General features: G+C 41.2%; 1 protein-coding gene across 2 annotated transcripts in view; it reads right to left on the bottom strand.

Annotated features, from left to right (window-relative positions):
• Positions 1-1,688: 1,688 nt before the first annotated feature.
• LOC137030813 (collagen alpha-1(XXV) chain-like) overlaps positions 1,689-12,488 on the bottom strand; it is a 222,707-nt gene continuing 211,907 nt past the window's right edge. The window contains exon 4 of one of the 2 annotated variants that reach the window (XM_067401245.1): positions 1,689-1,954. In XM_067401245.1, the coding sequence (XP_067257346.1) occupies positions 1,911-1,954 (44 nt within the window). In that variant the 3' untranslated portion in view covers positions 1,689-1,910. Of the gene's footprint in view, positions 1,955-8,587; positions 8,683-12,488 lie in introns of those variants that run through there. The other variant, XM_067401246.1, reaches the window with a different exon arrangement.

Raw genomic sequence — 12,488 nt, 5'->3', positions numbered from 1 at the left:
GAATCTTTCAGAGTGTCTGCTCTGGTGCTTGGGATGGGCGCCCTCGTGGTGAGGCTGCCCTCTGCTGGCTGGGAACTGCCGCGCCTCTCGGTTGAACGGTCTGTCACTGTGGTGTGTGTGTGCGCCCTCTAGGGCCAGTTCTGGGCAGTGATCAGAGACCGGGTAGATGGTTGGATTTTTAACAGTCTTTTCAGATATGGCTCTTTGCTTGGAATAAGCTTTGTAGGCTAAATCTCGCAGCTGTTGAATAGACATACTTCGTGGGCAGGCCAGGACTCCCAGATGGTGACTTACTGCAGTGTGCAGGTTTCTAAGAAACAAAGTCTTAAAGTTGAAATCTTCCTCCATTCCTGGTTCGTTGCGTGCTCCGAAGTAGGCCTTTCGTATACGGTTGTAATATGCTTGTGGAGTTTCCAGTCGGCCCTGTTTAAGATCCATGGCCGCGAGGAGCCCTTGGTCCGATTCAGGGTCAGAAAACTCTTTGATCAGAGCCTGTCGCAGCAGCTGGTAGTCTGCTTTGACAGCTTCTGGCTGCCGATCCAGGAAGCTGCGCACGTCACGGCTGGACGTGATGCGGAGTAGATACAACTTGTCCCATGCACTCACGTTGGCCACATTTTGCAACAGGAAGTCAATGTCTTGCAAATACGCGTGCACGTCGACACCCCCTGCTGGGTTTGGAGTGAAAGTGGGGATATTCTTTGCTAGCTTGTCCAGCTCTTTGGGAATCACGCCATAGCTCGCAGCGCGGCTTTTCTGGGGTGGCTCCCATCCCTTTGGTCCTGACCATGGTTCTTGGAGGCTGGACGTTTTTGGCAGTGGGCTTTCACCCCCCTCGCGAACTAGGGACTCTTGACTGGGGCACTTAGGTCCAGTGGCTAGAGGGAGCTGCATGGCATGCAAGTCCCCTCCCAATTCGCTTTGCAGTTTATAGGAATGCTTTAGTTCTCGGTGCACAGTGTCCAATTCATCTCTAAGATAGTCTCTTTGCTGTTTCAGAGCAGTGATCTCACTTCGGGCCAGTTTAAGGTGATTTTCACAGGCCCGGGCTTTAGCATCTCTTTCTTTCAGTTCAATCTCTGCTCTTGCTAGGAGAGCTTCACCTTGCTGGAGTTTTCCAGTTAGTTCCTCTATGGATTGCTTTTCCATCTGCTCTCTGCGCCCCGTCTCCAAGTGGAGCTCTTCGAGGGCCTTTTGGAGTCTCTCGACTTCCTCCTGTAGCTCAGGATCAGATTCCTCCGCTGTCCTACGCTGATCTGGGGTTTTGAGGAGTAGCTGATCAAGACGATGTTGGGTCTGAGCCTGGTTCCTCCGGGCTTCCTCAGCCTGGAGCTTGAGCGCCGCGACTTCCTGCTCCAGAAGTGCATTGCTCCTTTCATTGAGCCTTGCCTGGGCGATGAGGTTGTGGGTGAGGCCTCCAATGAGTCTTGCCCATTCTTTGTGACTGTAGCTTTGCATCGGATCGTGGGCCATCAGTCGATTCAAGTCCCCGTCCAGCTGCTCGCGGCTCAGGTGCTGGAGGTCGCCGGCGGCATTGGGCAGGAACGGGTTGGTCATGACGCCCAGCCAGGACTCGAGATGGTCCCAGTGGGTGTCAGGGCTGGATGCTCGTGACATAGTGGCTTCTACTGTTGACGAGAGAAAGACAGCACAACAAAGACAAGAACCAATGCAAGCTTGTGCAGGGATTAGCGGTTACGTAATACGTAATTAGATAATTCTTTTGTGTGGTTCCAGTTAACTGGTGCAGACAGTTAGTGGAAGGTAGGTTCGACACTTAATTGTCAAACCAAGAAGGACCACGTAGGTCAATTTGTGTGAGTGAGTGCCGGATTTAACTATAGATTTTGACAGGCGGTAGTTCTTAGAGTCCTTTGGTGACTCTCGCTGCTCGGTCGTCTATCTATTACTCAGTTTTCCGTGGTGGCTCTCACAGGTTCTGCTTCTACGTGAACTGAAAGAAACAAACACAGCAGAAAAGAAAACAGAACAGAGTGGATGCAATTAAATGAGAAATAGAGCAGTAAACAAAATAGAAAGGAATAGACGTAGAATAGCAATAAAACAAAACGTGAAGGGCTAAAGGGGAGAAATTGAGCTTAAACTTCCTATCGCCTCTGGGATTATGACGGGGCCAGGCGAGGGCGCCGTTGAGTCATAAAACTGAGAGGGAGGGTATGGCTTAAAAGTAACAGCGTTGGCCAGAACCTAGAGGAATGAAAGATATGTAATATCTTGTAGTTTTCACTAAGGGAAGGGACTGTACGTTGTTACTCTAGGCCTGGGGTGAATTGCGAGTGCCCAGATGAGAACTCAGTGACGGGGCAGCCTCTCCTAGACGTTCCCACACCCGACTGCGGTGTCCGCGGACGTCCTGTCCTCCTTGCACCACGACGCAGCCTCTCAAACAGTGACCTTCAGCACAATTGCGTTTTCAGGCGAGGTATTAACGCCGACGGCCAGATTGGCAGGTCAAAATTGAATTTTCCCCAACCCCTGAGTCTGACCCCGCAGGCAGTTACTCAAAGGGCGGTTCTGTCGAGCAGAAACAGGGAAATTAAACAAAATTGCCTTGGGTTCCAACTGGACTCGTCGCCTCCCTGCACCTGACACACCCAACCTGCTAATGTCTCTGCGTGCTGCCCGTGGTGTGAGGCCAGAAACGTTCTGCGATTCACGCACAGGCTCGTGTCAGATTCGCCAGGCCAGGCAACTCCACTTCACTGGAACCCACTGGAACAACCGTCAACTCACCACCGGGTGCTAGAGGGCCTTGTCTGCAAGTACACCAACAGTCAAGTAAACACAACTTAATTGTACATTCAAATCTCAATTTAAATCTTGTTTAAACTAAATTTAAATAATCAAGTGTGTAGGATAACAGGATAGGGGTCTTAACTGAGCTGGAAGCCGGACAAAAGGCGAAATAAAACAAACCAATTCAGATGCACTTGATTCAAATTTGAATTAAAGCCTGTTCAATTAAATTTAAACCAGTGCATAGAAATAGAATGGGAAAGGAGAGAGAAAAGAAAAACACAATTCAGAGGCACTTGATTCAAACTTGAATTGAACTCTTGTTCAATTAAATTGAAATAAATGCACAGAAGAACAGCATGGGGCAAAGAGAGGAGAAAGCCTTCCCTATTTGTGAATTCCCTAAAGAGGAGTGCTTCTTGGTAAGCAGAATGCCAACTGATTGACACTACTTAATCTTAAATTACAATTGAATGTTGTTCAATTAAATTTAAACATAAGTGTATGAAATAAGGGAGGCTTGGGTGTGTGTGTGTATGTTATTGACAGCCAATAACATACAGGACACAGGACTAAGAGTGAATAGAATACAGCATTAAGTAATACAAGGGAAAGAATTTCCGAAGTAAATAAAGCAAAATAAATAACAAAACAAACAAACAAAAAAAAAACAATTACTAATAAAATAAAAATAAAATAAAATAATAACTCAAGAGAAAGAGAGGGAGAAGAACAAACAAAACTGAGTTAAACCAAAGGAGTAGAATGGAGTAACATAAAATAGAAATAGACCAGAATAGAATAGAATAGAATAAATCTGTGACCAAAGGAACCAAGGAGAGGAAAGGACACACAGATGGCAGGGAATTGACTTCCGGATCCGTCCACACGGGGGAGCACTTCCAGGAAGTGAATTCTCTGGTTGGAAGGGCAACTTAATCTAAATTAAAAATTTAAAACGTGTTTAAACCAAATTTAAATAAGTAAACCACCTTCCAAAAACGATTGGAAAGCATAACCATCAACAAACAGTTATAACAGCAACGTTGAAGTAGTCACGGGCGAATTTGGAGACAATTCAGTTCAAAGTACGGAGAGCAGCTTTAACTCAGAACGTCCACACGGTGGCGTTACTGAGTCCACACAACAATGAAGTAGGGAGGGGTGCCCCACCTGGACAGACTGCCCTCTGGCGTCTGGTCAGCGTTACTGCATCCACCTCTGTGATATTTTTAAATTAGCGTTTCAGCTGATCTAACTGCACATATCACATACAAACTCTTTTTAGAATCTCGGCGGATTCTTCTGTGCCAGTTCACTGGACTGGTGCAACCTTTTATCCTAAGTATAAAACTTTGGAACCTCGGGGTTTAGTGACCCCGTTTTTGCACAAATTTTAGTGCACAAATATGTAACTGCAGGATAATTCACTGCTGTTATTAGTCACGCTGGATCAGGGCGTTTTTTCGACTGGCTCCAACTTTACAAGTCAAATCGGATAAAGCAGGTAAACTGTTTTCAGATTAGACTCGTATTTGGTAACGTCTTTTGGGTAGCTAGTCCAATTAGTTACCAAGGGAGCGAGACGCTATTTTTGAATAATTGGACGACACAAATAATTCAATTAAAATAGCGGCAGATAAGGCCTTTGCAGAGATTAAATAGGAAACTCGCTACAAAATCTCGTTTCAGAACACGCTTAATGACGATCAACTCGTTTCATTCAAGCGGAAATTAATATTAAAACTGTATTGCAAAAGACTGTCGTCCTTTTGCATACGAGTCTGAATATTAATGAACTGCAGTTTCACGGTCACCCAAAGCTAGGCCTGCAGTGTTTTTAGACACAACAGCAGCTTGTTAACGGTGAGTAGTGTGAGGACTCGTGCGTCTTCTCACTGAATAAAGCGCGCATGAACATTAAATCACACACCAATTATTCTACCTTGCTTTTTTTTTCAACAACCAAGTTTAAAACGATGCCCGCATTCTCCACCAAATAAATGTAGCAATGTACAGTTATTAATCAATTTATGGATGAAATATGAATATCATAATTCAGAAAGCTTAATGACGTTCATATATCGACCCAACGGGGAATTAAACATATATGGTGAATTAACTACAACTAATTATAATCAATCACATATATGATTAGTTCTGGTTGAATAATTATGTGGAAAACTATCAGTTCGTCCACCGAAACGGAAAATTATCCACAGATTATCACGATTATCATTCTCGGGCCGGGAGACTAACTTTCTATCATAGCCTTCAAATATAGAGCAAGGATATTAGAATCAGAACGTTAAAGTGACTCGGTTGTTGCTAAAATGAGCAAGTGAACAAAAAGCATGGATATAATGAGTTTAATATACGAACGGGTAATACACAGGTTATACGGCTAAATGGACACAAGTAAATACAAATACATACAAAGTAGAGGGAAAGGCAGAAACGAAAGAGATGATCAAAGCAGGTCAAATTGTAACAGTTCACCTTTAAGAGCCAGCAAGGAAACTCAGTATTTAAAATCGTAAAAACGTTATACTTGCATAGGTTAGTCAGGGTGCTTGGAGTTTCGGAGCGCTCGGTTTGATAGTTGCTTCTTCTTCCGGAGGTTGTTTCGGCGAAGTTTCAAACGAAGGTTTAACTGTTGTAATATGACCGGAAAATAAAGAAGAGAGGCCGTCTTGACGGCAGGAACTCGTGCAGAAAACTTGTGCCACCAAAAGACGCGTGTCATGGTGTTTTAAAGACAACAGACCAGAACGCCTTCTTGATAACGTCCTCCAATGCTAGCGTTGCGATTTGGCGGGTTTCCACATTCCTTTGTCCTGTCTCCCGAATAAATTTATGGTATGTTGAATCAGTGCATTTTCTTCATAGTATTATTAAACATTGAACGATGCATTTGGCAGAAATGTAACGTACATGAGTGAATAGCTCTGATTCACAGCTTTACGGAGAGATCGAACTCGACAGGTGTCTCTCGTCATATAAAGAAGATACACTTTACACTCTATTACTATCGTTTAACATGAAAACTAACCTACTACAGTCAATTCTACAATTCTACACTAGTAACACATACATGCAGCGAGCACTACAATGGCAGATATATTCATATTTGTAGGTATAATGTTTGTGCATACAGTCTCTATGTAGGGGAGCCGTGTGTGTGTGTGTCTGTCTGTGTGTGTGTGTCTGTGGGTGTGTGCGTGTATTTTCCTTTTATGACCGTTTGGAATTTGGACCTGGTCCCTAGAAACCCGATCCGTGGTGTTGCACCCCCTTTGAAGTCACGGAGGAGAGGTTAGGGGACTTATCGCAACAGTCATTAAAAAAAAAGTCTCGTGATCCATTAGTGTCTGCCAGGCCGGAATCGATGTAAGATTTACAAACCAAAGTTCCGTGAATTGAGGCTTAAACACAGTTTATGGTGGGACCTGCTCATCCTTGAGACTGTGCAGACCCTACAAGTAACTAATAAGGTACATGTCTTTTTGTTTCAGACTGTTCTTCTTGGAATGGTCGGAGGCATGACTCTTAAAGACACCGTGGGGCGGGTCCTGAAAAGAACAATGAACTCTTCGCTGGCGAGACTCATTAATTGGAGTGGGGCCAACCGAAAGCCTGCATTCAAAGGGCTCACTTTGAAAAGTGTGGTTCTTGGTGAGTGTCAGTGCTGGAAACTGCACTGTAGTGACATCCCAGGGCTCTACAGTGCGACTGACGCGACGATGGCCGGTTGCATAAACCTTTAAGACTAGTCTTAAAAGTTAGTCATGAATTTTTTTCTTCAAGACTGATCATAATTGTTTTAAGTATGTTACATAGAGAGGTAGATTGGTCTAATTTAAAGCCAAATAATAAGACTGATTAGCCCTAACTAATTGCTATTTAGTCAGACTCATTCTTAAGACGCAGTCTTAACGTCACGGCTGTTTATGCAACCGGCCAATGGGTTCTATGGGTGCACCCTCAGTTGACACTAATAACAGCGTATTTGCCATTTTTAAAATCTTATTTTAGTTTTAATATTTCTATACTCAAACTCTATTTAAAACATTAACATCATAACATTATCATGAATTGAAATGCATTAATGCCACTTCTGAGCCTCATTAAACAGTCTGTAAACATAACTAAATGCCACTATATGCCACCTCTGCAGTACAAAGATGAATTATTACAGTATTTATTTATTAATAAGAGATGCCTCTTATTATTCTAACTCAATTTATGAATTTGACATTTAATAAGGTTAATTTTATAGTCAAATATCTCCTTATAATGGGAAGGTTATTCTAGCCTTTTTAGAAGGTGCTCCTAAATTTTTGAATGTGCTCCTAAACTAAAAAGAAATGTATCCCTGCATCCAAAATAAGTTTTGGTGGTTTTATGAGTAAAATCACATGGTCATGCTGACCTTCTATCTTTGTGTTTTTCTCAGATGCAGTCCGCCGGAATGCCCTGACCAATACAGAAAAGGAGATAGAGCTCCTCATCACCAGGTGGCTGCAGCTAGCATCTGATAGGGATGGTGGCCGAAGCCAGAGGGCGAATAGACAGACAATGAATTAAACTGTTTTAAAGTTTAAAATGTTATTGGAAAATTCGTATTTGAACTGATTGATTTTTTTTTTTTTTTTTTTTTTTGTGCGTGTGTGTGAGAGAGAGAGAGAGAGAGAGAGAGAGAGAGAGAATGTGTGTTCAAGTAAATAAAAAATGCATTAAACATGAAATCCTTGTGCTACCTTGTATGTTTTATTTTCAGTTATGTTGCATAACGGTTGCTTAGCAATTTTAGTATTAACCAATCAATAAAATCAAAGTTTAAACAAGCCCAAATAAGGAACGGGATTGGAGGGGAGCTTACGTTCTCTCACTCGGGGTTCCGCAATCGGGCCGCGTTAAAACCGAGTGCTCGGCCGTGTGCTCGGGGCGCGTTAAAACCGAGCGCTCGCAGAGCAATCGGACCTAGATTCATGCCGAGGATCGGCCGAGTGTTCCAGCCTTAATCGTTCCGCTTTCGGCCCGCACAATTTTTGCTAGCTGGGTCAGCTGCTCATCTGCTTCGATGCGGGATGCAGGGCTGTCATGGCTATAACGTTATTTAGCCTATAACATTCTCACAGGTTTATTTTTTTGTATTTTTTGGGAGGAGTAAAATTTATTTATGTGGTTTCAACAACCAGATGCATTTAGACCTGTTCAGTTTTGACTGGAATACATCCCAGACCAACTCCTGAAGTGGTTTGAGTGGTCTTGAATCCGTTGCGGAGGGCATTTTACCTGGGGCTTCATTTATAAAACTTTGCATACGCACAAAACAGGCCCTGAAAGTGCGTACGCCACTTCTGATGCATAAGTTTTGATTTATAAAAAACAAATTTTGATGGGAAAATTTACGCAAGCTCAGACTCATGTGTATGAACATTTTGGAGACAGCGGTTTGGTGACACCACTTTAAGGAAAACCACTTTAAATCCTAATTATGAGTCCTAATCATAAATACAGTGCATGTTCACAATAACATTTTTAATAAATAAAATAATGGTTTAAACTTAAGTGAAAACTCACATTTTCATTTTCATTTCATACACATTTACATTACACTTTCACTAATGGCGATGAGCACTGAAATTACACGCAGTCTTTACGCAGAAGACAAAAATTATATGAATTTAGACAGTAGATGTGCTACTTTCGATCACATTAATGACAGTGATGAGTGATAGGTGCGCAATAATTCCTCTTTAAACTGCAGGTGTTATGACAAAAAGATTTAGTGAGAACGACGATCAGTGATGCATACTTAACTTGGATATTATGGAAGACACTGCTGGATTCGGTGGTCGAACGGTCCGTTGTCCAGTTTGAATAGGTCCGATGATAATATAGCTTACTGTAGAACCACAGCTGCACAGATATTGATGTTGTGTGAAGGCATCATCAAACAATTACCACTGTATTTCAAGGGTATAATTTGAGGAAAACTGTAAGATTTTCACGTTTTCTTTTTTAAATACTTTATCAGTGATGCGCCGAGTAAGACAATTGGGTAACACTTTACAATAACAGTACATGAATAACCATGAACTAATACCTTATCTACGACAAGATCATAAGGATTCATGCATGAAAACAGCAGCCTTAACTACGCGTTAATACGTTTGATAATTAATGCATTAATTAACATTTAGGGGTAAACTAAATAAATCAGGCTCCATAAGAGTAAACAAGAAGTACTCTGAATTTGAATTAAACGTGATTTAATACTGTCATAATTTACACTGTAATATCATAATCTGCCATCTGCAGCTTTGTGACAAATAATTGGAATGGCACATGATTATTTAGCCATTAATTACATAGATCCATCTAAACAAATGTGGAAAATAGACTAACTACCACTAATAAATTTAATTTGATCTAAACCGTTTTCTGATTTTTATTGCTCATTTATATTTAGTCATAGCTAAATAGTCATAGTTTATTCCCGGAACTAAAGTATGTAGGGTTTGTTTCTGGCGGGACACTCATTAGTGGCGCACGCTAGGTGTTCTCTTGGCGTGTTTGTTGTGTTGTTGGCATTTTAAACTAATAAATGTTGACTGCTTTGGTAAGCCGAATTAATAATTAAAGACATATTTACATGTATGTTTTATTGGGATTTTCAGGAGGTTATGTACAGTTATTAACTGTATTTGTATTTTTGTCATTTAAATGTATATGCTTTGATTAGCATTAGCTTGTGTGACGCGCGCTATTTTACATGTAAATGTGCCTTATGTGTCTTTACAGGTATGTTTATGGCTTGCTTCAAGTCCATGTTTAATTATATAAATAAAAATAAAATACAAATACTTTTTATTTTAGTTTTTTGTACCGGGGTGTAAAGGAATAAGGATGGCACTCTATAGTGTTTATTCATATATTAGTTAATGATGTGTGATATGTGCATCATGTCATGACTTTACTTGAGGGGGCACAATCATAATTAACTCATTATTAACTAAGCATATACTAACATCAACTAATGGTTTGTTAATGCATAATTATGTCATGACTTTACTTGAGGGGGCACAATCATAATTAACTCATTATTAACTAAGAATATACTAACATCAACTAATGGTTTGTTAATGCATACTTATATCATGACTTTACTTGAGGGGGCACATCGTAATGAATTCACTGTTAACTACTTACCAAATGCAGCTCATGATTATCATTAACTTACTTTAAAATGCACTTGTACTAACACAACTATATTCAGCCCAGTTAAGTGATGTTGTGTGACTTTTCAAAAAGTCAGAGAATGGAGGTAAAGGATGATCACGGCCTGCGTCTGGATGGAGAGTGAACTTCTGAATCTGATCCCAGCAAACGCTCCATGACCTTAGTTCATGTTTCCTGTTTGGTTATTTTTTTGGGAACCGATTCCTCAGGAACTGATGTAAGTCACAGTAGTTTAGTTTGATAGGAAAGAATATCACAAAACAGATTAAGACCTTTTAAGATAAATAGTGTATTTAGTATTTTATATGTTTGATAAGGAGGATAAGTGAAAATAATGGCAAGCTAATCCTGTGCCTTTCAGTAATGTTTAACGAAGCTGCTGATGTCAGTAGTTTAAATTCTGACAATAATAAATTGTTTAAATTTATTTCAAAGTCCAAATATGTATTATTCCTTCTTATAGAGACTGTTTGATTTAGTTTATGCATTAATTATCAAACATGTATTAACGCATAGTTAAGGCTTCTGTTTTCATGCATGAATCCCTATGACTCCTGTCGTAGTTAAGGATCACTCTTCATTAGTTCATATCTTAACTAATCTTGAGTTCATGTTGAAGTAACTATTAACTCAGGTATTAGTTCATGGTTATTCATGTACTGTTATTGTAAAGTGTTACCGACAATTGTATTTACACTGCAATAAATAAGTAGGCCTATCTGTTTCCACTAAAAATAGCCTATACACTTCCTAAAAGATATGTTCACCTTATCAGTAAAACTGCATAAATTTGATTCGAATTGTTAAAAACAATTAAAATACTATTTGGCCAGTGGAAATGAATGAATCATCTCTATTCTAAAACCTTTATCTGAAGTATTTTATACAATTCTGTTATGTATATTTTGATATATTTATTCTAAAACATAAGAATATTGGATGATTTTTAGCAATGCAAAGTGTACAAATGGCATTCGTAGTCCGTATCTAATCATTTCAATGTCTTGTATCTTTGACGGTGTCAACCATGCTGACACGTGGATGGGAGTATGCATGGAAATGATATGCAGATGAGGTTATGCATAGAAATAGTTTTTCTATGCATGACCTCATCTGCATATCATTTCCATGATATAAGCTCAATTTATGGCTTCATAAGCTCCATTTATGGTGATTTCGGGGAGGAGACAGGGATTCGGAGATCACCCGGCCATGAGTCAGTCAGCGTATGGAATTACATTTGATCCAAAAATAATGAACGTAACTTTAAAAAAAAAAAACTAATAAAAATATAAATTGAAACTGAATAAAATGTCTTTGAAGCTTAAAAAAATAAATCGTAGGCAAAATGTTTGACTTTGTTTTTAATACACTGCATGTTTTGCTAACAGTTTTTCTTTCTTTCACTGATCTTTACTTACAAAAGCATTTCCAGAGTTTTCATTTATGCTTCTGAAGTTTTCATTTACGATCCCAGAGTTTTCGTTTGTCTTTCTGGCACAAATCTCTCGTGGGGGCGGGGCCAGCAGTGGTGTGTTCTCATTGGCTACTGAGTTTTTGATTGACAGCTTCTACTTGACCTAGAAGTGAAGACGTCAGTGTTGTGTTTACATGTGTGGAGGTGAGCGTCTGTAAGCGGCTTCTTATTTCATTTTAGTGATGTAAAGATAAGCGTTTTTGTTATTTTATCAGTATCTGCTGCTACTATGGTGAGATCATTTCTTAGGCCTAGCACAGACGAATGATATAATCATCATTATCATCAATCGTCGTTATCTGGATACTCGCGGTAAGTCAGTTTCACTTTCGATATTTCACTCGTACTGGGTATGGGGGAAAAGTTTCCCTTTTTCCCCGCTACTGAAGCCTTTTCAATAACGCAATGTAACTGCACCGTCATTGGTTCACTCATAGACAAGTTGTTGAACCAATGGCGGCGTGGCTCAGCTGTGCGGCCTATGGAAAGAGAGCGCGCAAACATTCCCGCCAAAAGGGGCGGGGGAATGTGCTATATAAGCGATCGTTTCGCCATAGGCCATCAGTCCTTTCTCCTTCAGCGACGATTGACACTTCTCTTCGCTGATCTTCGCAGAAGCATGCTCGCCGGGAAAGAAGCTCGCCGCCTTAGAAGAAGCTCTGCCGCCGTCGAAGAGGCCCCGCAGCGGACCCAGCTGACTCGCCGGATCCTCGCAGAGCCCCCGCCCTCGCCGATTGCCGCCTTCGCGCCGTCGTCGAGCCGCCGCCTCCCGCTCCCGCGAACCGGCCGCTACCCAGCGTGTCTCCTGCCGCCATCCGGCGCGCCCTGAGAGTATCTTCCCGCGGTCACTTTACCGCGCCCCAGAGCACTTTCCAGTGGTTTTCACCGCTACGAGCCCGGCCCTCGCCGTTATAAGAGCCTCCCAATCGCCGTTTTCACGGCGCCTCCGCATTTTTCAATGCCACGCATATGACGCGCTTGCCGGCGGCTCATGCCCACACTGTGA

Source organism: Chanodichthys erythropterus, chromosome 11 (genome assembly GCF_024489055.1).
Source record: "Chanodichthys erythropterus isolate Z2021 chromosome 11, ASM2448905v1, whole genome shotgun sequence".
Taxonomy (NCBI): Eukaryota; Metazoa; Chordata; class Actinopteri; order Cypriniformes; family Xenocyprididae; genus Chanodichthys; species Chanodichthys erythropterus.
This window is presented reverse-complemented; position numbering and strand designations above follow the sequence as displayed.